The sequence below is a fragment of the Chiroxiphia lanceolata genome, chromosome 5 (genome assembly GCF_009829145.1).
Source record: "Chiroxiphia lanceolata isolate bChiLan1 chromosome 5, bChiLan1.pri, whole genome shotgun sequence".
NCBI classification, from domain to species: Eukaryota; Metazoa; Chordata; class Aves; order Passeriformes; family Pipridae; genus Chiroxiphia; species Chiroxiphia lanceolata.
Window position 1 is genome coordinate 7,446,685 of NC_045641.1, and position 26,077 is coordinate 7,472,761.

General features: G+C 40.4%; 1 protein-coding gene across 4 annotated transcripts in view; it reads right to left on the minus strand.

Annotated features, from left to right (window-relative positions):
* Positions 1-496: 496 nt before the first annotated feature.
* Positions 497-26,077, minus strand: part of FAM107B (family with sequence similarity 107 member B) — a 60,002-nt gene continuing 34,421 nt past the window's right edge. For 2 of the 4 annotated variants that reach the window (XM_032689087.1, XM_032689085.1), the window contains 3 exons: positions 9,788-9,971; positions 5,620-5,773; positions 497-3,657 (listed from right to left, as the gene is read on the minus strand). In XM_032689087.1, coding sequence (XP_032544978.1) covers positions 3,541-3,657; positions 5,620-5,773; positions 9,788-9,915 — 399 coding nt within the window. In that variant the 5' untranslated portion in view covers positions 9,916-9,971 and the 3' untranslated portion in view covers positions 497-3,540. Of the gene's footprint in view, positions 3,658-5,619; positions 5,774-9,787; positions 9,972-15,865; positions 15,963-26,077 lie in introns of those variants that run through there. The other 2 variants (XM_032689084.1, XM_032689086.1) reach the window with 2 other exon arrangements.

Sequence of the window (26,077 nt, forward strand, 5' to 3'; positions counted from 1 at the left end):
ACTTTCTTTCACATGCCCAAGTCCTTCCTACTACAACCACAGGTTTGAGCGTTGGCTAAATTAAAAGAACCTTTGTAGGACTTGAAACCAGGACCAGGCTCATTGCTCTCTTCTCACTGCCTTTTGGAATGGAGTTTTGCAATGCTAACAATTCTAAGGATAGGGAATGATTTCCACAATTATTTGACTCTCATCTGAAGTTTTCCCTCATGCTCCGCCTCACCTTGTGCTACTGAACAGTCCCTACACAGTCCTGTTAAAAACTGTCTGCATAAAAATATTCAAAATATAATACTGCTGAGAGACACAACCAGCTCTTCCTGCCAATTAATTTGCCAATAATTTTGCATATACGAACAAGGATCCATTTTCAAGGAACCAAGAGTCATCATGTTCTTGATACTTCCCCCTGCACTGCAGAATTTTAAATAACCCAGATGTCTCAGCACATACCCCAACACTTTGCTTTTAGCAGGATATGACAGACACCACCACATACACCAAGCATGTAGTAGATTTTATTAAGCATAACTTTGGTTCTAAGTATTCCACCCTCATTCTCATAATACCTTTAGTTAAAAACAATTTTACAAGAGCAAATACAAAAAATATTAAATTATGAAAACAAATCCATTAAGGCTCCCTTTTTATATTTATATATATTTATATATGTACACTCAAACAAGTGCAGATATTAACAGAAGGTTAAAGCCACAAAAATGCTAAAAAATCTACTACTATACTATCAAAAGCAAGAGTTTTAAAAAAGTACAAAGTGGTAAGTGAGCAATTTTCAAATCACTGAAGTATTTGTTGGATTGCTTCAAAAACCCACATAGCTAAAGGGCAGAGCAGGAATTGCTTACGCTCGCTGGCAAGCAGTTTCTTACTTGAGTAGCCGCACAGGACACTTGTGGTGTGACTAGCTGGCCCCCCATTTAAGGGTTGTCCAATCCTGACTTTAAAGACAAGCTTCTGCCTGTCAAAATGACATGGAAGTGGCTGGGGTTCCTAGACTAAAGGGTTAGCAGGATTCAAAGATGTTTAAACACACACGTTGATGTTCTGTTCACACGGAGAATTAATTCCACTGAAAACCAAAAAAAAACAACTTCATGCTGTATGTACAAGGGAGTTTTCTGGCCTCCTGTGTTTCAGAAAGAGAAACTCTACCCTGAATCTCAAGCTAGCTGGGGGAGAAAGCAGAATGCCCTCAGCCTTGAGGGGCCCAATCCAACACACCCACTGAAGCTAAAAAAAGATCCCTGTCCCACACCGACCCCAGTGCCACCGACTTCATTTCACTGTGCACGTGTGGTAGGAGTGCCATGTTCAGCAAGGGGAAATGGCTGACAAGGAATGGTCTGCTCAAGCCAGAGGAGGATTTCCTCACTGACTTCTAGGCTTTTCCATACTGAGCAGAAGGTTAACATGGAGTTGAAAGCAAGAGGCTGATGTTTGATAGGCTGAGAGTGGCTAAGACAAAGCATGAGTGTGGTGTGGAAGGCTCCTATATAGTGCTGTCTCAACAACATGAAACAAAGTCAATCAGTGCAAGTGTTTGAATAACGTACTGCCAGAAAAGAAGATCCTCTCCTGCCAGGAGAAGGGAAGGAGAGAGTGAAGAACCTGCAGCATTCAGGGTGCTCCTTTGTTGAGAAAATACATGAAAGAGTCCTATGTTTGGCCTTTGTCTTTTGTATGTCCATTGTCTAACAGTCTGTTAGACAATCTTCACATTTAATCTTCTAGATGTGAGTCACACTGCAAGTCTAAATCAATGGCAATACGCTTATCACAATTCAATTTACTCTCAATCTGATTATGTCATCATAAAAAAATGCCTGTATCTTGACAAATTAAAGTCTGTATCTAGGAAACATTTCTAATTGTGAGCATTTTCTCCTAAGTGTTAGGCTGAAACTGTATTTAAAATGTCCAATACTTACAGGAAAAGCAACTCAGAAAACAAACCAACAAACCCTCCCCTACCATCTTTACAATACAAACACACCACTGTTGATATTAATAAAAAAGTGTTTTCAAACAGTTATGTCCAATGTAATTACAAAGTAGAAATTATTGTGTTTAGCATCCTAAGGCAAAGGCTAGGGATTAGATCCTCAGCTGATATGGATGAACACAGCTTCAGTGAAAGCTAGGACTGTGCAGAACAAGAAAGATGAGGATTTCTCCCCAGATATCTGCACCCAATCACACCAGGTAAGAATCCAATTCTGTAATCCTACATGGGCAATCTGTTCCCCACTCCTCCTCCCAGGCTTTCCTGGATAACTAGTAGTCATAAGCATGAAGGTTCAGGTTCTGTCATCCCTGTGCAAGCTGAGTAATATTTTATTTAATGGTAAGTCACAGGGGCAACTTGTGGAAAGGCAGAAGATGACAGAATTGGACCTGAAGACTCAGTGGTAACACATTTGCCATCCTTCCTGAGGCTGAAGGAAAGATGGGATAAAATGAATTTCATTTTATGCCTCACTTTGGGGAAAAAAAATTCCATTTCAGTATATTCCAATGATCAGTTTGTTCCGGCTTAGACACTGCTCTACTGCAGAAACTGCAACACGTTCCTGCAAGCAAACATCAGGAACTGATGGCAGATAGGATTCCTGATTTCAGTTCCAGCAAATGAGTTTAAACACTCCCAAGTAATGTGTTAACACTGTACGCAGTTCAGCATGTCCTTGGAGGAGAAAGGCCACAACACCAAAGTAAGCAGGACTTCAAAACACAGAAAGTAGAAGACAGATCATTTTGCTTTGAGAGGTAAATTCACAGGTAGCACTGCACAGGCCTGTTCACAACAGCGTAAGTTATAAGACAGAGATACATCAGCTTCTGGAGTCTCCCTGGTGAAAGGATCATCAGATTTCTGCTCTTTCATAGCCCAAATTCTACATGCCAAACGGCAAATGAGCTTTAAGGCTGCTTAACTTTTCACTGCTGGTGAATTTTAAGCATTTCCATCTTGCCCATACCTGCCTATCCTAGTGGGGATGGGCAGCAGTGATCAACATACCTTGTATCTTCCTAGTTTTGATAAAAATTCCAACTAAACACAAATTATTCTGAGATATGCACAGGCTGTAGGTCTAGATGGAGGAAATCTACCTGCACAGCAAAGCTTCATAAGATATCACAGGAGGATTTTTGTTCTGTTTTAAAGCAAAATATAATCTGTGTATCTCCACTCAACTAGGATCACAAGAGTTAAAGCAGTGCAACACTGAAGGAGATTCTCTAGTATCCCTGGTTAAAATCTCTGAGTAAGCACGTCAGCCTGGTCCATGACACTGAACTGACAAAGACACTCCTTATCCATTGATCTCAGGACTATATTTGGCAAGTCGATCTGTTTACGATACTGTCTTTTTAATCCACACGTCCCAGGAATTAAAAATCTCATCTTCAGTAAGTGTCAGCTGGATGCTCTTATTTTCCCTCTTGAGGAGCAAATGTGAGACAACTTGCAAAAGCCTCTCTCCGCAGGAAAGCTGGAAGTCTTAGCAGGTGCTGGCTCTAGGAGTCCGGTGCTTCTGTTGCTTCCTGGACCGTCCTCCTCAAGTTGCCCTTGACTTTGACAAATTCAGGCGCATTTTCCTGCTCCTCCTGTATCTTCTGTTTCTCCAGTTCCAGCTTAAAAGGGAATCACATATTAAAAAGAAAAATATAGAAAACAGATCACTGAAACGCAAGACACAAAATTAAAGGTTTCAATAACTGACAATGCCAAATGCTTTAAGCTGCTTCCTTTCTTTGTCTCGTGGAAAAGATAAAGTTGCATTTCTTTGGGAGTATCTGTTCTCATAAACAATAAATCTTTTCAAATCCTTGGCTCTAGCATGTTCCAGATGTCTACCTTTGCCAGATGGACAAAACTCTGCAAGCCCAGTACGAGAACAAGATGAAGCATTTTAGAAGAAATTCTTGGACATCCTCATTAAAGAAACAACAATAATTCCCTTTTCTGGCTTTTATAGCAGAACAGAAATAATGTGCCTTGTGGGAGAACATGTGAACAGCTACTACAAGCACATTCACAGAACTGATTTCTGAGTGTTTAGGTATGGAGTTCTGTATCTAACCTGAACCTCTTTAGGAGTATCTGGTTTGTCTATCAGAAAAAGCAATTAAAAAAAAAATAAAAATCTTCCTTGGTCGTTAGTTGTTCATTTTTGAGAGCCCATTTACTGGCTTTTTTTAAGCTAGCTGAACTCCTGTCCATGCAGACACTTGGAATTTCCATGGCTGTATAGTGCCCACAGAGCACAGGCTCACACGTGGCACAGAATATGGATTGCTTGGTGATCCTCAGGGAGGGCAGATAAGTTGGCAGAAAGGAAGAAAAAAACCCTTTAGAAAACTAACAAAAGAGCCTGAAAGAAGCTTGCTTTTTTTTTTTCTAAACAGACTAAGGTCTTCCTGATTAATGGGGACCACGTACAGCTCACCTAAATAATCTCTCCTTTGTCTCTGGTTCGCTGGCAAAGGGGCATGCCTTGTTTCAATAAATCACAGCAATGTTCCTCCATGAATCATGTTGTCAATTAATGCCATTTCTATGATGTTTCCAAAGTCACAGCACTGTTTGCAATAGGCGGGTTTTTCCTCTTCTAACAGAATTTTATCATCTACATAATCTACATTGGATAGCTCAGTTTCAAATCAAATTTTCCCACAAGCTGAATCATTCAAAGCTGTGCCCTTAAGAGCAGATAAGAAAAATGACAGGATGATATACTTAAAAATACAATAACGTTTTCCAAAAATATTTCTAAGCCTAATTAAAACAAAAAACCATCAACCTATAATAAAACCCCAAATAATTACTGGATTATATGTCATTTTTAATAGAGTAATTATTTGGCTTAGTTGGTTTCCACTGAGAAAAACAGGAGATACTGTTTTAAAGCATGCATTTATAGCATTCATTTATTTGCAAATAAATGCAATGCTTAATGCACAGTGACTTCTCTTATGAGCTGTTTCACTGTAGAGATATTTCCTTGCAGGCACACAAAATGTTTTTCAGAGGTACAGAGACATTTGGCTGGCCCTGTGCCTAGCAAAAAGCTTCACCACAATGAACTCCAACTCCACATCATCCCCGTGTTCAGGGTCTGAGGATCTCTTCCTTCATTTGAAAACACCAATGGGCTCACAAAAAAATCTTTGTAAAGTAATCTAGTTTCTTGTATAAGGTAGGAGAATCAATTGGTTTTTTAAAATTCATTAAATGTAGTTTTGATGCATTGCAGTCTAACAGCCATTCTTAGTGGATCACAGTTAAGACTACAAAAATTGACTAATTCACTACCGTTTTAATGGTTAAGTAATGTCAGTGCTCCACTAACATTCCTGTTGGCTGGTGCAGGATTCATTTGACCAAAGGCAGACCCCATATGCAGTTCCTACACAGCAAGTGACAAAAAATGGGTAATTACAGAGTGTGATTTGACTTATCCTAAAAGAGATATCTGCTGTGATCAGAGGAAATATGCCAAAAATTGGCTGCTGCTTCTTTCCTGTCTGCAAAGGGAGCCTCAGGTGAGTAGCTCAGATGCAGATATTTACAAGTAGTGTTATTCTCCATCTTACCTGCTCCAGTTTCTGCTGTCGTTTCAGTAGCTCTATTTCCAGGTCTGATTTCTTCTTTTGTGCTTCCTCTTCTTTCTGTTGTTTAATAACTTGATCTCGTTTCCTTTTCTCCATCACCTTCTGTAGCTCCGGTTTGTTCTGAGGTGCAAGACCCCTTCAAATTAAAAAAGGGGGAGGGAGAGAAGAAAGATCAGTTTTAATTAGCAGAAATTCACACAGAATTGCAGGCGGGTTTTCTAAACTGAAGCAGTTGCCTATTTAGATACATCGGGATATAAATAATGAATTAAAAGGAAAAAGAACATTCAGACATGTGCCTGGTTTCTAACCAAAACCCTAAGCTAGAATTTAAGCCATATAACCCACTGTGGATATTTAGCATGCACAGTAGTATTTCTCCTGCATAATTCATTATTTTAACTTTCATCTTTTGTCTTCACTCTATTCTCTCAGTTCCAAAAGAATGGATTAAAAAAAAAAAATCACAAATCTCTACACTAGCAGAGCTGAAACCAAATTTTGGACAAGAGAAATTCCTTTGCTGGATGATAACTCAGAATGGCTTTGTTCAGACAGCCCTGTGCAGGGTATTCTACCCACAGAATTTTGCATGGACAAAACTAAAAAGTGGTCTGTCACACCGCTCCGGGAAATCGTGGATTCTCTCCTTTCCTTGAAAATGTGACAGCTTTACCCATGCTTGGCTGTGAAGCTATTTCCAGTGAGAGCTCCCAGGCTACACTCAACATCACAAAGAGCCTAAGACAACAAAAATCCAGAAAAAAAAAGTTGCCGTCACCTTGGAGACCAGACAAAGCCTGGAGGATTCTCCCTCTCACAAGCCTTTGGGTGCTACATCAACTGAATGTTTCAAGTCTGCTCAGCACAAATTGCTTTCCAAGCCAACTACTCCGAAATGAGAAAGCTCCCTCTTAGGGAAGACGCATGACATTATTTATACAGGCATACACATGGATACTCACTCCTACTCATTTCTGTGACTTCAGCTATTTCTTTTATCTCTGTTATGCTGTGATGGTTTCAAAATTTGTTATGATAAGATTCAAAGCTCTCCCTGTTATTCAGGTATTAGCGTCACTTAAGGCAGAGCAGAGTGATCCCAAATCTGTCCTTGTTATTGTCATCTTCCCTCTGAAGATGATTACGTGAAACTATCCAGCATTAAGTTTAACATCAACCATTTTTTATTTCAACTTGAAGAAATTCAATAATCTGAATAAGCTTTCAGAAAGCGTATTTTTACCCTTCCCTACTTTCTATACAACTGTGGTTGCCTAATTATTCATTAATATGCATATCTGACAGTATGTCCAATAAAACATTAAAATGCCATTTTATGGTGGCATCTAGGAATGACTCCATCTATTATGCAACACTCTATCCCTGCACATACCCTGACAGAAAAATCAAATATTTAGCAACACCAAATGCAGTTCCTTATTTCTCATAATAGATCTCATGGCCTCAATGCAACAGAAGCTACAAGATCATGTTCATATTTTATGTTTCATGCTATTTTAAATACATTTTAACACATAAAACTGAAGTCAGGCAGGAAAAGCTGGAGTGATTTTTTTTTTTTTTTACTACTACTACTACCACTACTACTACTACTACTACTACTACTACTACTACTACTGGATCAGTGAGAGCAGAATCAGTGGAATATTCCACACTAGCAATCAGCAATCAAGATAGCCACAAACCAGAGTCCAGCTGCTAAGTAACATTAGTTGTTCCTGCTTTTTCAGTCAGGTTGCACCATAACAAAACAGAGGCACGAGACTGATTTAGATGTGCTGCAGCTGTAACAAAGGGGACCTGCAGAAGCTACAAGTAAATGCAACCTCTCAGTCTAATCAGATGGGGTTGCCAGTCAGATCTGTAACAGAACTGTAATATGTTACTCTTATGTAAAAAGAAAAAGCAACAAACTGGCAGATACTGGATTAACTGGGGTCTTGTATCACCTCCTAGTGATCGTTCTGGTTAAATTACAAATCCTAAAGTTTCGATGCAGGGGAAGCAAAATGTGCTACAACACTGGTTAGAGGTGATAGGGTTAAAATACTCCTCAGAGCTGAGGCTGACTCCTAATAATTAAAATAGTTTAAGAAAAGTTACCAGTGCCTTGAGGTAGCACTAACTGAATCTTTGTTTGCCCAAACAAAACTCCATTTCTGCAAGTAAATAGCTACACCACTTCAAGGCCCAACAGACACTGCTCGCAGTGGGCATGGAAAATGATCAGACCAGTGCTGGCTAATATCTTCCAACACCCATTTCTGGCTGTTCAGAGGTAACTGGGCAAAAAAGTGAAGCTGCTGGTGTCTACACTGAGCCTTCAAAATAAAATAAGCAGCATGTTGAGCAGCAGAAGAGCACTAGAAGTCCTCCATACATATGACAGTTTGCTGTAACAAAACAGAACACAAGCCTAATACCTACATTACTGAAAAGCCTCCTAACAGAGCTAGTACAGTGGCACAAAGCACTGAAGACTAACTCTCTTCTAAAAAATACCATTTTTTCTGCTGGTGAAACCCCTCAAAGTATTTAATTTCTGCACCAATAAATAAGACTCTAAAATTAACAGCTGCAGCTAATCAAAATCAGAATAACAGAAGAGCGGGTACTGAGGGCTGCACAACTTCTCTGTGTAATAGGATATTCTCCTTGAAGAAAAGAACTCCATACGATTTAAAAGTGCTTTATGCTTTCATAAACTTAAAAGAAAAAAAAATAGTCTTAATTTATTGCAGCCTCCACATCCTTTAGATTAAGATCATAAGTCGGGAAACTTCAACTATTTCTCTTTCAATGACTATAAACTTCTTGGTGCTAGAAAGTGACTTTGATGTTTAATCCCATCAATGAAAAATAGGACAAACACCTATTTAGGCCAGTTTCTTCCAATTCAGTTGGCATTCTTAAAACATCTTCATCACTAAAGAAATGCTATGTTGTGTATGCAATTCATTTAGAATTAAGACTCTAAGCCTAGCATTTGTGAAGATTTTGCTATTACACATAAAAAGACCCCTTTTTTCCTCAAAATACTATACTGCCAAAGGATTACGGAAAAAAAAAAAAAGGAGAAACTTCCATATAATGTGACTATTCCTACTAAACAGACAAATCTAGTTGTGCTGGAGTAGCCAAAACCACAGCTTTCTACTCGCTGTTGTCAAGGTCCTGAGCCTCAAAAAGCCTCAATGGCTGCTACCTCCAACTTTATTCTCAAATGAACTCTGAAATACTGCTCTTCCACCTCTGTTTTATAGATCCCCAGATCTAGCCTTTGAAAAGTCTATTTTGGGTGGCTTAAATGCAGCAAATCATTCATTTATATCATAGTTTCTGTTGGTTTAAATGAAGGAGCATCAACAGGCTTGCTGGCTTTTCCTCCACTATGTGTTTTCTAAATGAGTTCTCAGTTGCTGAAGAGATTTAGTAATAGAACTTCAGCTATTCCTGGGCCAGGTGGTCGTGTCTCTGAAATTGATGAAATGAAGTTACTGTTATTTACATCTTTAAAAGCAATATATAGAGGAACAGCTGTGCATCCCACCCCAGAAGGGAGGAGGCAGCATTTGTGTAACACACAAAGAACCACTTGTGCAGCAGCAGAGCAGGCACCAGACTATGACACTGCAGTGTGAGACGGATCAAGCAAACAGACAACAGTTTCATGTGAAATAAACTATATGATTTATTTGATTTAAAAGTGGCCTCATAAACTTAATGCGCTGGGAATGGTGAAAACCCACAGATTTGATCATCTTGCTGTTAATAGCAAAATTTTGTCAAATACTTGATAAAGTGAAGAGTACAAGCCAAAATTACAGTGCCCAGGTAACCCACATGAAACGTGACAGGGAGAAGTGAACTCCTTCCTCCCAAAACTGACCCTGTGAATATTCACAAAGACAAAATAAGAAGACTTCTATAGCAAGCTTTTGCAGAGAAACTGAAATTCAAACAGAAATAAATGCTACTGTTAAAAATCAGAGTCTTTTAATTTACAAGATCTGAAACAACAAAAAGTGTCTGCTGGGTTTTGGGTACAAAGTCATTTTGATAAAACTAAAACTCAGTCTGTGTCTTTGGGGTGGGAGGGTGGCACGAGTGATTTTTAGACTCTTACCTTTTCTGATTCATAAGTAGCTCTCTGTGGAGATCTTGATGATTCCGGGATGACTTCACAGGATTAATTAATTTCTGAGGTCTAATTAACTCAGGATTGTCATCGTCTATGTAGTCTGGTTCAGCCATAATCTTTCTTGGAATGGGATATGGATCTTTGGGTTCAGTGTCCTTATTCACAGTATCTGTAAAACAGGGGAAAAACTGTAGTAACTCTACACCAAAAGGCCTTTTAAAGACATACTAAACCATAAAGGCAGTATGTTCCTTTGTCAAGTTATTCTTTTCCTGGATTTATTTTGTCTGTAGTAAGTAAAGGCTCTCAGAGCAAACATCAGTAGCTTCTTTTTAAATAGACAGCAATTTCATAACAGTGGCATCTTCAACAGGCTTCATCCAGTGACCTGGATACACAACTTCCCACCATTTTATGAGGAACTAGACAAATAATTCAGGGTAAGTTTGGGAAGACCCCTATTGATTTTAATAAGCCTATTCAGATGAAGCATTTTTAGATCAGCAGCACTGAGTCCCCAAAAGGCATTTTAAATATCGACTATATTAAATATTATGAATGAGACTCATTTTCTGCCATCAGTCTCATGTCAGTTACAGGGAAAATACCTGTGGATAAGCCGTGAACTGTACTGAGCAAAAGCTTCTGTGTGGAAATTGCCAGACCTGCAACTATTGGGGTGGGGGACTGATTTCTGAATGGAGAGGTAGAGGAAAAAAGTTAGGTGAGGTTGTTCCTTTAAGGCCACAAAAAAGTCCACAGAAATCCACTGATCTGAAAGCAATTGATGATTTATATCATTTGGAAATGCGGCATTTTCCTATTCTGCTATGGAAAACCTACCTATAGAAAACTTATCTACACATCAAATCACAACATTTTGAATCAAAAACTGACAAGTAAATTATAGTTTTCAAATAATTTATATGTAACCATTCATACCTCTTTCCATTAAAAAGCCTCAATCACAAGAAGTTCAGCATCCAAAACAAAGTACATTCAGAGCAATTCTGCCTGCACCAGAATCTGCAATAGTCAGTTTGATGAAACACTGGCCTCTCAAACAGAAATGCAAAATATAATCTCACATCCTGTGGGTTTGCAGAGATGCGTCAATGGGACACGAATAAAAGGCGAGAGACTTCCACCCGCCTGACAGGCAGAACAGCTGAATGGTGCACACTGTACACACGGGGCTACGAGACAGATCAGAGAATCACTGGGATTTGCTGTGCATTTTCCAGTAAAAGCTGAATATGCACTTTAATTTAGACCAGCCCTTCCCTCCCTTTCTCCCTCCATGGGCTACAAAACCTTTGTTCAGTTGCAGTTTAAATCCGTACACTATTTTTTTCAGTAGGAATCTCGTATTGTTGCTCGAGTCTGATCGAAATCCACTTGATATAGTTGAAAGATTTCCATTAAGACTCCAGTACATTAAAACTGAGCAGTACCACATCACCCAGCTTGGGCTGCTAACAGGCAAAGAAGCAAAACAAGATTAAGTCTTCAGCAGATGCAGGGAGGACACTCTGGATTGTCCAGTTGACCCAGCATAGATCTTTCAGCTTCTTTGTTTGAATGGATGATGGGGACTGTGTTTTCTTAGTGCTACATCTCACACACCAAGTTTCTGTGGAGTAACTTGGATGAGAAACATCAGTGTGAGCTGCTCTCAGGGTGGCTTCCTTCATGAGTTTTTTAAGGCAAGTTCATATGCAATATTTTTGAACACGAGGGGATGTCAGGTCTCACAGGGACCTCTCAAATTAATATAAAAATTGCCCGCAGTTCCAAACCATGGAAGTGTATTGCTGTACATGACATAAACCTCTTACTGACACTGATCATGCAATAAAAACACTTCTCCCATCATCCCTTCAGAGTCTTCCCTGCTTCAATCAAGCAGCCATCTATCACCATACATGCCAACAATACAGGATCATTGGAAAACTGAGGTCAGAAGAAACTTGAAAGACTTCTAATCCAACCTCCTGCTGAGAGTAGGAACCGTTATAAACTCAGACCAGATCGCTCAGTACTTTGCCCAGTAAGGTCTTGAAGTTCTCCAAGGCTGCACAGCCTCTGTGGGCAACCTTCTCACCTGCCTTCATGGTGGTTTTTCCTTACACCCACATGAATCTCTTGTTTCAACTCCTGCCTCTGCCTCTCACCCTCCACCCATGCACCCTGGTGAAGAGTCTGCCTCTGTCTTCTTGGTAAGCACCTCCCAGGCATAGGGGGCTGCTGTTTGGTCCCCCCAAGCCTCTGCTCCGGGATGAGCCAGCCCAGGTCCCTCAGCCTCCACCACAGCACCTGCGCCCCAGCCCGCAGCCCATCCTGGTGGCCCTTTGCTGAACTCATAACTCAAATCCCTCACTGTTCAACAGCATGCTATATAAACAAAAAACAACCCCCCAAAACCCCAAACCTCAGCAAACTTCTCAACACACGCCACACAGCACCTGTTATATGCTGTTGATAAAACGTTTGTAGAGGTCTGTTCTCTTTACCATAGATAGTGAACAAACTAGCTACAGTTCTTTTTTTTTTCTTACATAACATTTCATACTTCCTCAGTGTTCATGTCAGGCTTACCACAACTAAAACAACTCAAATATAACACATCTAACCTGCATCCAAAATAAACACTCCCTGTAAATATTTGTTTTGCTGTACTCCTCTATCAGTTCTGTTGCACTGATGGGGCTGTGAGTCTTCTAGAAGCCATTTATCACGAACAGCTCTCCGTTAAAGTAAATCTGAAAATAACCTGCTGCTGCTTCAAGATAAGTCTTGTTTGCTTAGACAAAGATGAAAAATGCAGAATTACCTACAACTGTCTGTCATAAAAAAAAAAAATATACATTTTTTTTTTAACATAAGCTCCTGAAAAACAATTTGATTCAATCATTTCTCAAAGTTTGATGCAATATTTTGCAGCACGTAGATTTGGTTTGAGCAAGCCCTTAGAGTGAAGTCTATTTATTCTTATTTCTTCTGTCCCATCTCTATTTTTAAAACATGTATTCAACTCAAGAGGTCAGGAATCGTGGTTTCCCACTGTAATATGAACTCTACTTGCAGCAAACATGAATGAATAAAACTCCCCCGGGAAACTGAAGACTCTTTCCATGTGTGATTAAGCTGCAAATGATTTCAGCTAGGATTTCCAAGCAGAGCCAGCACCACAGGGCACCCAGTTCCCACTCAGTGAATCCTCTCACACCCTTTTGCAAACCTTAGCCTGGCTGGAGGACACTGACCCAGCCCTGTGCAGTCACTGTGTAGTATTATATGCAAACAATACAATTAAGATAGTGTGATCTCTACCCACACCCTTTCAAAGCAAACATTTACAAAAGAACAGGCAAGTTTCCCACAAAAAGGAAATAAAAAGGAAATTGAGGCACAAAGGACAGACAGGCACCACACCAAAGGCAGACAGGAGCAGAGTAGTTTAGTCCCAGAGTTTCATCCTGAGATTCAGGCTCACACCAACAAACCAGTCAAGCTCGATGACAGAATCCCTTAAAAGTCCTTACACAAAACTTAATCAATGTTCAAGCAATAACAATTAAAACGTTATTAATTCCATGAGTCTCTAGTGCTCATCACCACAAAAGTCACAGCCCATAAAGTTGCTTCAGATCATCGCTAGGTGCTACAGTGGGACATTAATAATCCAAATAATCACTTAACAGGAATATGCTGCCTTAAGAGCATCCGAGAGGCTCCTTTTAACCATCTGCTGTTACAAGATCAACTGAGAATGCACAATCCTCTTCTGTGTTTCCCCATTACCTCGCTCCAAAACAAAGGAGATTTGGATTCTGGGAATGTTTTAGCTCAGCTTGACTCAAGTTTAATACACCCACTAATTTGGCAGGTCCTTCCCCAGTGCATTTGCTGAATTAGCTGTTGCTGCACAAGCAGCACAAAAGCATTTATCTACCTTGTCTTGTCGTGCCTAAGTAACTCTCACAGTTCTCGACTAATCTTAGGTACATGCGGATTTTCATCGAGAAAGGCAAAAAGGGGGATCCTGCATGGAAGAGGAATTTTAACTCCTCAAACAGAACTGTGAAGCAGTTTCGATATCCCACTAGACAAGGAAAATGCCTCTGCAGAAAAATTACTTAAAATATCCTCCCAGACAGAAGTTTAATGTTTCCAGATGAAAAGATGCTCTTAGAGCAATCAAGTACTACCATTCAGGTACCTCAGGCTTGAAGAGCCAAGACCAAGTGGTCACATATTCGCAATTCTCTCATTTAATTTCCTCAGAAGGCAAGTACATTCAGGAAGAAGAGAAGACACCCTTCAAAAGTTGATCATACTGAGGAGATACAACGAAACCAGAGCATGCCAGAAGCGTGCAAGTCATTTGGGGGAACTTGTCCAACCAGATACGTTTTCTTCCAATGTTATTTATTTTTTATTCTATCTACAGAGTTGGGTTTTTTTCCACAAAAGTCCCTTAATGGTAGTAACACTGGAAACGTGTACAAAGAGAGTTGCAGACAGCCACTAGTGTTTTTAACAGATTCAAAGTAGATCTTAACAATGCCAGGTTGATTCAGCAGCTGCCAGAGCTTTTGCTACAACAAAAGCTTTTGCTCCCATGGCTTCCACGGGAGAAAGAAGTTCATGCAAACTGCCCCCCCCCCCCCCCAACCCTCATGTTTATATGGCATTCAGGGAATTGCATTTATTTTGTATCTGATATTCCTCATACCAGAAATCACCCTCTACATACGGAATCTGAATATAAAAATTCCTGTGAGACACCATATATTTGTATTATTACACACATATATGGCATTTTCACCCTTCAGATGATTCCCACAATTATTTCCAGCTGTGAAAGCAGAGGTAGAGTTGAGGCGCCTTAAAAAGCAGATAAATAAATGCCTAAAAATACCAATGGACATGAAAATAATAGACTAGATCAGATCCAAAAGTTACATTAAGGCTAAATTCACGTGATTTCCTTCTTGCCTTAATAAATTCTTGAACTAATATCTTCCACAGAAGCATTCGCTTAAACACTGAATAACTCCTGAAAAAGATTTTATTCTCAAAAAAGCTCCAACATCTGTTCTGAGCTGCACTGTAAACCATCAGACGCTATTTTTTAAGACTTACATTTTTAGCTCTTTAAACCACCGCGTAGACTTGCGGTTTGTTACAAGTAACCCAGAGGCATTCTTTGAGACAAAAATATTGTTTTACTCTGCCCTTTCCAATTTCATGAGGAACTGAAATAAAAATTCTTCAGCATGTCTCTGCTCAGATGTTACTCGACCAGCACCACCTCGCATCAGCCAGCTCGGGTAGAAAGCAAAAGAGCTACTTAAATGCAGAGTGTTTTCGAGGCCCCACCTCAGCACTGTTTTCACATGAAAGCTCACACCACTATCTCCTTTATCTATCTGTTCTCAGTGCAGTAAGAGGCACTTGACTCCAGAGATTTACTTGATTAATCCTTGATTATAGATATCATTAATAACTTCCCACAGTTCACTCTTTAATTCAAAGTAAGAGTTTCTGAAAACAGAATACAAAATACTCTTCCTAGCCAAGATGCTCAAGCCAGACACTGTCCAAGGAATTTGGCTCTTATTCACATTGTCTTCCGTGGCTGAAAGGCATGATGGGGTTTGAATCATGGTAAAACACAGCCAGACTGCCTGCGGAGGGAAAAAGGGAGGACCAGAGAGGTCCTGGTGGCTGCAATTCCTCCCAGCACCTCATGATTTGTTCAAACAAGCTGCCACTTCCCACCTACAAGACTTTTGCTACTAGATCAGAAGAGTAGTGTCTTCACTCACCTCAAAATCAAACATGGTTAGGGCACTGTGAACTACTGTGCCACAGGGATCGCTCACTGAATACTGTCCTGTTACCAGGTTACTTACTACATTACTATTCTTCAAATAAATTTAAGATCATTGGACTTTTAAACCCTTTGGCAGGCATCTGGCTTTTGTTTACGGCTCCAGCCTTGGCTTACTGCTCTTAGGAAGGTTATTCTATCCCTGTGTGCCCCAGCTCACATACATACAAGAGAAGAGCATCTTAGAAACGACCACAAGCTTCTGCAAGACCAATCTCGCTGCTTCCTGTCACACACTTCAAAATCTTTGGATTCCAGCAGGGAAAACGAAGTAGCAAGACTGACAGACTTCTGTCCATACCATGCCAGGACAGTTTAACTCACAGCATCTCCCTGACACTGGGGTATCATCAGTTAACAGCTTCATTAGTTGCATGGCTGCCAAAAGACTGACAGACCATATAGACTTGTCTCGAGAACAAGGGTGCTGCTCACTTGATCAGGGCAGCTCATAGCAATCTCAGTGATGTCAAGGATATGGAAAGAAGCAGAGTTTGCTGGCTACTGAAGCTGTTCCTGTTGTCACTTTAGAGGACACTAAAATCAACAAAACTACTAAAAATCTCACAGAAACCCAGTTAACGCTCATTTTCATCCCTTAAGTACTGCTGAGATTAATGTCGACAAAGCACAGATAAAATATCCACTAGATAAGAAAACAGAAGAAAGAGGGTCATTTTAAAGATGTTTGCATTGGCACTGACACCTAAAGGGAGGCAGAGTGCACGATCTGGGGCACTGCTCCACACTGTTACAATTCTCTCAAGTGCAAAGAGCTGCTTATGGCTCTCATTCAATTTAAACACCACCAGGCAGTCTCTGTTCCTGTGCTTTGAAGTTCAGTCAAGTCTTGGGTGCGAAGGGAACAGCTTAGACCCCCTGAGAGGCTGAGGAGTAAAGAGCAATGCTGGTAAGGACAGAACGGCTGGTTTCTTAGTCTCTACTTTGAAAAAAAGATGCAGGAAGACAGTTTTAATATGGTCTTACACCTTCCACCAAAAACCCCAGGCCCAAAGAACAGGAACTTGTATTAATTCAAATGATACTTCCCTCAAGCTGCAAGATCTGCAATGAAGCTCTCTGCCACTGACTTTGAAAACAGCTCAAAGTACCAGCTCTAAATAGTTGCATTTCTTTTTTTTCTTGCTCGGTTAAAATGCTGAGGAGGTGTCAGTGCAGCTTCGTGATGAGAGGTGAAAGTGCCTCTCCCCTCCTACCACAACAAGAGGTATAAGATTTCTGGGAGAGGAGATGGAGATCTTCCAAAAGGTCCCCTTTTTGTCATATACAGACTAAACTCAGATATAGACTTACCCTGCAACAAACTAGTTAGCATCTGATCTTAAATAAAGGCAGTAAAAAAAGACAGAAAGACACTGGATGAAGACCAGCACACTGTGAACAGCACCCATCTTCCCTAAATCCTGGTGTGTAATCCATCCACTGTAACACCGTGATTCCAATCAGGGACTATCAGCAGATAAAACAGGCAATGCATCTTACATCATTTATCTTTCCAAACCTTCCAGCATGTTTATTAAAAGACTTTATATTCCCCATACTCATTTCGCTCAGGACATTGTGATTACTGAAATCCCTAGACAGGGTTAGGGATGCAGAAAGCATCCCGATGGCAAGGAGAAGACCCAGTGTTTTGGACACCTCAACAAAAAGACCCTTTGTGTTTTCATCCCACAGAACAGCAAGTGGTGCACATCCCACACCATCTCATCTATATCATTCCTTTGAAAGGAGTAAATCATGACTAGCAAAGGCACACAACTGAATATACAAATACCTGCACAGGTAATTATTACACCGCAATAAAATGACTTTCAGGAGATAACTGAAATTATGCCTCTTAGGAAAGGCACTCAACAGCACAGTTTGCCACTAGATTAATCCCCAAACGTAACGAGCAATTTATTTATACATGGGTCAACAGTGACTCACATGCAATTTTGAAATGACGCATTTTTTTGAAGAGATTTTAAGATTAGAAAAGCAAATAAGATCAGTTTATACTCCCTGCAGCTGCAGTGTACCATCAGTGTTGTAGACCAATCAGTGCAGGCCACTAAATTAAAAATCAGGGCAAGTTTGGTGGAATAAAATATAACCACATTAAAAAATAGGATTCCATATGAAAATTGAGCCTTGATTCAAAATCAGAAGTCCAGAGAGTGAGCGGACAGTTTTTTCAAGGGCTTCACTGTTGCAAATGTTAAGAACTATCAAACAGTGGCACCCAGTGGTAAAGGACTTTCTGCAAATAGGAACAGAATAGGAAAAGTTGGGGGGGTGAAAGGGGAAGACTGACCCGAATCCATGTTTACATACAAAACCACTAAACTGAAAGAGCAAACAGACTAAATTCCACACCATTTTACAGAAAAATCTCACTTCCAAGTCATTCTATTTCTGCAATTATCAGCATTAGAGGACAGTGATTCTTCAAATACAAGAGGTTTAACACCAAACAGGTGTATTTCTGAGGGAGAGGGGGAAATCCAGAGCAGGCAGCACCTCTTATTGATTGCTGAGTGGAAATATTTCTAACATCTGACTTGAGATACCTAAGAGGAGACTGGGGAATCTTGAATGCTCTTAAAATCTAGTTCACAGGACTTCAGCACAATTCTTTCAGGGAAGAGAGAAACATGTGGTTGTTTTTGCACTTGTTCTGTATTTTCTTCACAAGATCTAGAGAGTAACGTGTCCCAGTGAGGCCAAGCAACGTCCAGGATCAAAAGGGAGTCTGCCATACTCCTGAAACAGAAATCCTCTTCTGGATGCTGTGATGATAATGAGGATGACAATGACGGAGGGTCCTGGCAAATATTCAACCACTCGAACCATTCAAGTTTATGTCAGATATAAGTCAAAAAAGGTAAAATTACCTTTGATATATGTGGAAAAAATATTTTGGAAAAAAAATATTTTCGAGGAAGAGAAGAGGCAGGTTACTTGGCACCCATATAAATATGACAAATAGCAAGCAAACAGCACAGCAAACAAAGTTTTCTTAGTTATAAAGAAAACAGGAAGTTAAAAAGCAAATGGAAGAGCAACATCTATGTACTGAACATGCCCTATATTGAGGCAGTTCTAAGAGCTCTCCTCATTTGATTTTTAATAAGTGAAGATTAATACCAGCCTGATAATCCTATAAGCAACAAGCCTGACAATGGTTTAAGAAAGTTTGATCACTGTCTAGAAAACAAATTGCTTAAATAAAGACCACGTTTCAAAGTGAGGGGAATAAACCCCTAGATTTAGTAAAAGATTTTTTTTGTTCAATTGCATGCAGAGACCAAATTACAGCATCATAATTATCCCTTTCAGTTCTACAAATTTAAAATCCATGAGTGCAATTAATAAGTGTTTGCAAGGGGGGTCAGAAGATTAAAATCTCTGCATTAATCAGGTAGTTATGCATTCAGTAGCTTGAGCAGCAAAAATGAGACTGAGCAAAGTATCTCACATGCTGCCTCAGTTACTCCAGCACTGTAAACCCCCAAGTCTTGCCAACCAGAGCACAGCGGGGCTGCTGAACCAGATTTTGCTTCGTGCCACGTGCTGTTCCTTAGGGCACAGCAGCATCCTGCCTGGAGCTCGGGCACAGCACGATCTGCTGAGCTGTCACAGCTCCCCTCCCCTCTGGGGCTTTCTGAATGACAACTTGAAAGGAATTCTAACCACCCATAAAAGAAGCCCATTTTCAACAAGTTTAAAAACACTGACATAATGAAAAACATACAGTCCACTGCAGCTTGCCAGCTTCCTAAACACTCATAGGTAGTTATGTAAAAGTTAAGTACTTCTTCAGACAGAGCAGATACGTATCAATTACCTGCCAACTCAACAACTCAAGTTCCTTTCATTTTCTAGGAATAAACACTTTTCCTAGGAGGAAGAAAAAAATCGGCACTGGTAAAGATTGCTTTTTTCTTCTCTTTTGTGACAAACAGCTCAGAGCAAGCATCCAGCCTCTGTTTTGATTTCTTAAAACAGGATAATTTCTTAGAAACAGAGAAAAGGAAACAAAAAGAAATAATTTCCTTAAATCTATTGCTACTCCAAACTAACACACTCCCAGCTTAATCACAGGAAAGAAATAAAACATTCACCTCAAGCAGTTAGTCTTGGCTCAGGCAACTACAAAGGAAGGCAAGAAAGACCCGAAGAAAAAGGCAAAAAGAAAGAGACAAGTAAAACTGATGACCAATCTTCAAAAGCCAAGTAGAATAAGAAATTAAAGAAAAGGCTGTTCCACACCCTACTCCTGACCTTAACCAAAGGTACGATGCCCTAATGGTTTAAAAGCAGCGAGTGGGTGTAACAATGTGTGGCAGCCAAAACAAGCAAGTGTGTGCTACAAGAGGCAGGGCATACACCATATGTGCCTAGAACAGCCAGGCCTGATACACATGATTTTATTAAACTGCAACAGTGATCCACGGGAGTTCTGCAAAGAACATGACATGCCACAGGGCATATAGTAGCACATCTTCTGCTCACTGTTTGCTGGAAGAAATGAGAGTTCTGAAAAAAAAGAATTTAAAGAAAATAAAAATGGACAAAAAATGTTGACACTGGATTACATCTCTCAAAGCTCATGACTTTTTAGTGGTGCTCTCGATGAGCAGCTACAATCAGCAGCTTCTACTGCAACCTCATAACTCAGGAAGCTGCGACACCAGGGCAGGGCTGAGTGTTGCACATGAAAGTGTAGCACAGCCTGCCCTGCTTCTCCAACGGAAGGGCGTTGTTCTCTAAAGAAACATGCCTCCATCTCAACAGTATATTGATGTGTTGCTCACACAACTGAGTTGCCTTTGGCTTTCCAGCCTCCCTGGAATAAAGAACCCAGAATGTCAACACCTAAAACAAAAGCAGTCACACAAGCTTAGCGTGTATACAAGGGTGACTTCAGCTTATCCTCTGGCAGAAGAAATTAAGTTGTGCATGGTGACAGGGGACTGTTTCCAGGATGTTTTCTACATTGTCTTCTTTCTTTGGCCTTCTTAAGCCTGAAGAGGTTTAGGAAGGGAGAAACAGACCACCACCCCCTAATCCCTCAGAAAGAAACTCAACAAATTCCAAGTTAACAAAGAATAAGAAACTAGAGAGATGACCCCAGTGTCTCCACAAAGGGATTGTTTGTTGAGCTTGTGAGCTGGTGGCAGGAAAGGAATTTCCTACAATTGTTACCTTTCTGCTTGAGAGACCACCTGGAGGAAAGTCTCAGACTGTCCTTCCTCAGCAGCACTTATGAAGAGGGCGAGTTGTGTCACCAGAGTTAGCAGGACCCCTCTGCCCTGCTCCTCACATCCTTCTCCAGGGCTTGTGTGAGGATGGCTCACTTGCTTTATGTGCTACAGAAGTGGAATTGAACTGGACTTGAACTGTAAGAGCTCTAAAGTATGTAAGTTAAACAAGTGAAAAACCCTTAGTAGTCCTGAGAGGCACTTCAGGGATCTCCATCAAACCGTTACAATAAACCACTTTTATTTCAAAAAGTCACAGACTCGTTCCCAATGGTGGAAATAAGGAAAACAAAACGTGATATTCGTGTCTCTTCATGCCCCCAAAAATAAAGAAAAACCTTAAGGAAGCAAAAAACTGAAGTGCTGCAAAACAAGACCCCAGTAGAGCCAAGAAAGGGGCTGAAAGGCTTTATCATAAAGCTGAGGCTTTATCATAAGCTGAGGAACAAAAGCAGCGTGAGGTCACAGCCTGGCTCTCGCTAGTCAAGGTTCACAAAAGCAGCATACAGAGCCTCCAGAGGAGTGAATGCCATTTGTCACTTGCAGACAGACAGCCTGGCAGCCACCTCTCTGAAAGGGGGTGCTGCCAGCCGAAGAGAAGAGGGTTTTAAAAAAGCCTCCTCACAAGCCTTAGAGCCCTCTTATTAACATAATTTCACAGGTGACTCAGCTTACTATACAAGTCAGGCTGAAAAGCTGTCCTGTAGCTCCGGTTTTAACAGCAGCAGCTTAATTAATAGGATGAATACCTATTGATGGGCAATCCTAACCTCCATTGCCAGCTGCACCTCTTCACGCCTGAAGCCAGCTCTGCTCTTTGTTGCACTGCTGAACACAACTCGGGGGGGGGCTCTGAGCACCTGCTGGGCCTGAGACTGAAGAGGGAGACTTTCAGGTCAACAAACTTTCTATGCTGTCAATAAACTGCATGTAAAGGACTCCTTAAAAATGTCACCATGCGGTGTCCTCAGCAGGACATCATCTCACTGTCTCAGATGTTTGTAGAAGGAAGAAAGAAATGGCAAGAGGTGTTTCTGCCATCCTCTTCCTGCACTCCTTCAATAGCTAAATGAACTATTAAAGTAAACAACCAATCAACCAACCAACCAAGAAAACAAACAAAAAAACAAACCCAGAAAAAGTATCATGAAAATTCCAATGAGCCCATATGAGCCCCAACACTTTTGAAAAGGTGCTGTGCTGCATCCCAGAGAGCACTGCCTCTTGTGTTTCCTGTAACTAAATTAATTTCTTATTTTCTCCATGACTGCATAACCTACAAACACGTTATGGACTTATCAGAAAGAGAAGAACTGTCTTTATGATCAAGGGTGAAAGGTGAACTGGTATTTCTGTATGCATCTCATGCATTGCTGATTCCTGGGGTTGTACCTCTCTACTGGAAAGGTGGTCTGCAAACGTGAGTGCTGTTTCTAAAAAAATAAAAGGAGGTGGAAGCCCCTTTCCTTTACTGTAAATTCTTGACCTGTTACTAGTCCCATAAATCTGACCCAAATTGCTCAAGTTCCTGCACACACCACAACTTGTCCATCATCTTACAACACGATTACTTTCTCAACTTGCTTGCTTAACAAGTAGTGGAGAATTCCAGATTACAAAGTAGAATATTAACACCTGCTTTGTTTTTTTTTTAATTAGACAATCACATATTTGCCACTGAGAAATTATGTTTTAAAGCTGCAAAAAAATGACTGAGTGTGGGGAATTAATCAAAATATGAAGTGGGAGTGTTCATTAGAATGGTCTTGGTGACATCAGAGGCTCAGTAGGAAGGCTGCTCTGCAATTACAGTGAGGAACTGAGTCAGGACAGAAGAGAGAGGCTCTATTCTCAGCTCTACCAAAAGCTGGATTTGTGATGCTGAGCAAGTTGCCGAGGCTTAAATTACTCTGGAACAATCTGTGGTTGTCAGTGGAAGACAACATGTTGGATACCAAGTGCGGAGAGAGCAAGACAGGCTTTTATGGATGAGCAAATCAGTAAGAAACATCATAAATTACAACAACACTATGCTTTGTTCTATTATAGGCAGCATTTTGTCAGAAGTTTTGGAGCTGTTTCATGTTAAGCACTTTTTTTTTTTTAGGATTGAACAAATGCTTGTTTTAGAATCAAGAGGCAAAATTCAAACATAATTTGCTGAACAAAGTTTAGAAAATTAAATAGATGATGTTTAAAGTAAGGTACAAAGTTATGGATTAACAGATGCACAGAAGAAAATTTAGAGAGATATTAGAGCTAATAACACAGAGGCCATGAACTTGGTGCTGAAAGAACTGCAAAGGATTTGCAAGCCTCATGCCTGAAGGACTGACACCATTTTCACTCCAAGCCTATCTTTATGAATTTCTTCCTTCCCAGGTTATTACCAAAGTCCCCAGTGTTTTCTTTTATTTGTTATTTGTCTGTGGATTTATCATCTCAACAACAAAAAGAGACACATTAAACACATGCTTTTTTAAGCTGCACTAGTAAACATGTTCTCAGAAATGACTCCAAGATGAAAATCCACATTGAAAAGCCGGAATGAGAGCTGGGAGCCTGAGGGCTTTCCTATCCCACTGCTGAATACAGCATGTTCTTCTTGAGCATGTTAGTAATAAGACAGAGACATATTTATCAAAATCTGTCCTCTTTAAAACAGCATGTATTCCTCAACAGCCTTGGTGCTCAGCAGGGTGTAAATGCTGCACCTTCAGCCACTACCCCAATGCGAGTTTATATAATGTTATATAAATTAGTGTTTAAGATTATGGCAAATGTTTGCTACAGTTAAGTCCCATTTCATCAAGGGAATGTTAATAGTCATCCTTTAATGTGAATGTTTACAAGTCAGCCATAACTTTTTTCATATCATCAAAGATAATACAATGTTAAACATAATATTCTGACCTGCTACACTGAACCCAGCACCCAGCCTGTACAGAGGATGTTGTCCCACCTGCTATAATATTGATCCCCAAAAAAGATTGGAAAAGCTGCACAGAAATACAACAAAGGCAGCAACAGCATCCATTTCCAGTTTAGGAATGCATTTGGCTACAAAAGCAAACAGGCTGGCAGAATTAATCCAGGAGCCTTCCTGGGACAGATTTGTCAATAATACTTCTTGTGCTCTCACCTGCACCTTTCCAGCACTGCTGAGAGCAGCAACATCACAGGTACCAATGGCACCACTCTGCAACTTGTAAACGTTTGAACATGGTGAATATGGTTTGAACACAGTGTTTGCTCGTCCAGGTGTGTGTCTTAAGGATCTTTCCAGCAGAAAATGGTTTGCTCCAGCCAGTCCCAGATACCCATACAGGAGAAAGTCTAGAGCAACTTGTGCTGTACCTGCATGAGCAAACAGGCCCTGCGAGGAAGCAAAACCCACAGAAGAGACAGACACAATCAGCTGGGATCGTGCAGCTTCTGCCTGTGCAATGTACTAGTGAAAATCAGCACATGGGTCTAATTCATACCAGGATCCAGTGAAGTTACTCCAGAGTGGGAACAGCCATGCCAGCATAAACACAATCAACTACTGCAGAGAATCCTACCACTTGAAACCCTACAGACAAAGCAGAACAACTTGCAGGAAAAGGTTAGAATCCCAGTGATGCTGAACTGACAAGATTTCAATCATATTGAAGTTTCATTAGAGCTCATGTTATACATTTATTTTACAAAAGGCAATTGGAACCAAAATTAGAGCAACCTCACTGTTCACACACACTTGAGGGAGCCACTATGCTCCATCAGTCTACACAGAGGGCTGAATCATTATCTCCACTTTATATTCTGTATCTTCCTGGAAACCAAAGGCCTCTGGGACATAAAATAGGAGAATTTTTGTAAATTTCCTGACTGCCCACAATGTTGCATCCCCCCAGAGAGACACAACTGTCAGCTCATCTTTCACACAAAGGCAAAATCCCGCATTTTAGGTAACTGTTTAGTTCAGATTTTCCAGATAAAAAAGATGTTGATTGCCACCTTCATCCCCAAACCTCACCTTGACAGCACTATGAACCTGTTTGCTGCAAATTGGGCAGCAGGAGATGCAATATTATATGCCTTTGAGCAGGGTGACAGTCACCCCCATGAGAGTCCACCAACACAGCACTGTCTGGTATGTAGCTAAGCTAGCAACCCCACAGCTTTGGGTTAAACAGCCTCTTTCAAGAGCCATTTCCCTCTCACCAACACACCTAATTATACATACACCTCAGGGCCTGGTGGAGCAAACAGTAAGTCTTTGTGGTTGGACAGGGGTGCAGGTTTTGACTCAGGAAGTGTATGTCTGCAAATAATTTTTGATTCGCATCCTACTGTGCTCAGTGCTTTCCTATAGCTTCTATTCAACATAAACATTTACTACCATTGAAAACCCAGTGCTTCCAGGACAACAGTGTTTAGTTAAATTCACACAGTGATAAAAAAATTACAATAAGACCATGAGAAGTTTGAAATCAATGGATGAACTTTGCCAGACAGCAACAGCAGGTTTACTAAAGTGCATGCCAGCAAATGTGCCTGTTCACCCTCAGAAGTACCACTCTCACTATTAGGGAGATTAACAAATTTGTTAGTTGTTTCTAGCAGAGCCAAAATGGGTATGTTTGTAAAGGCTAGAGCACAGACATTTATCAGGAAAAAGAGATCTATGGACAATTTCAGAGTTCTTTAATGTCATCCAGAGAGTATTTCTATTGCCAGAGGGTACTGACATCTATTTAACAGAAGACCTCTGAACATGACTTTTAAATATCCCTTCCCAAAAACCTCCCGTGGGACAGCTGCATTACTTCAACAAGTGACTCGAGAGGCAGGAGGAGGCAGTACGTTAAATGAGTAAGGCAGACACACAGAAGGCCACAGCAACAAGAATTTCATCCAATTTCTCACCTCTCATTCTACCCTTCTTTACATCAGATAAATCAACGTAGTTCAGCTGTAAATGCCTTCTCTTAATCTACCCGATACCACAGTTAAAAGCATCGACTGTCTCTGCCTCTCTTAAGACCTTTTACATATCCCACTCTAACCCTTATTTATATCATTATGATTATTATCTAATTATAAACAATGACTTGATTAAAA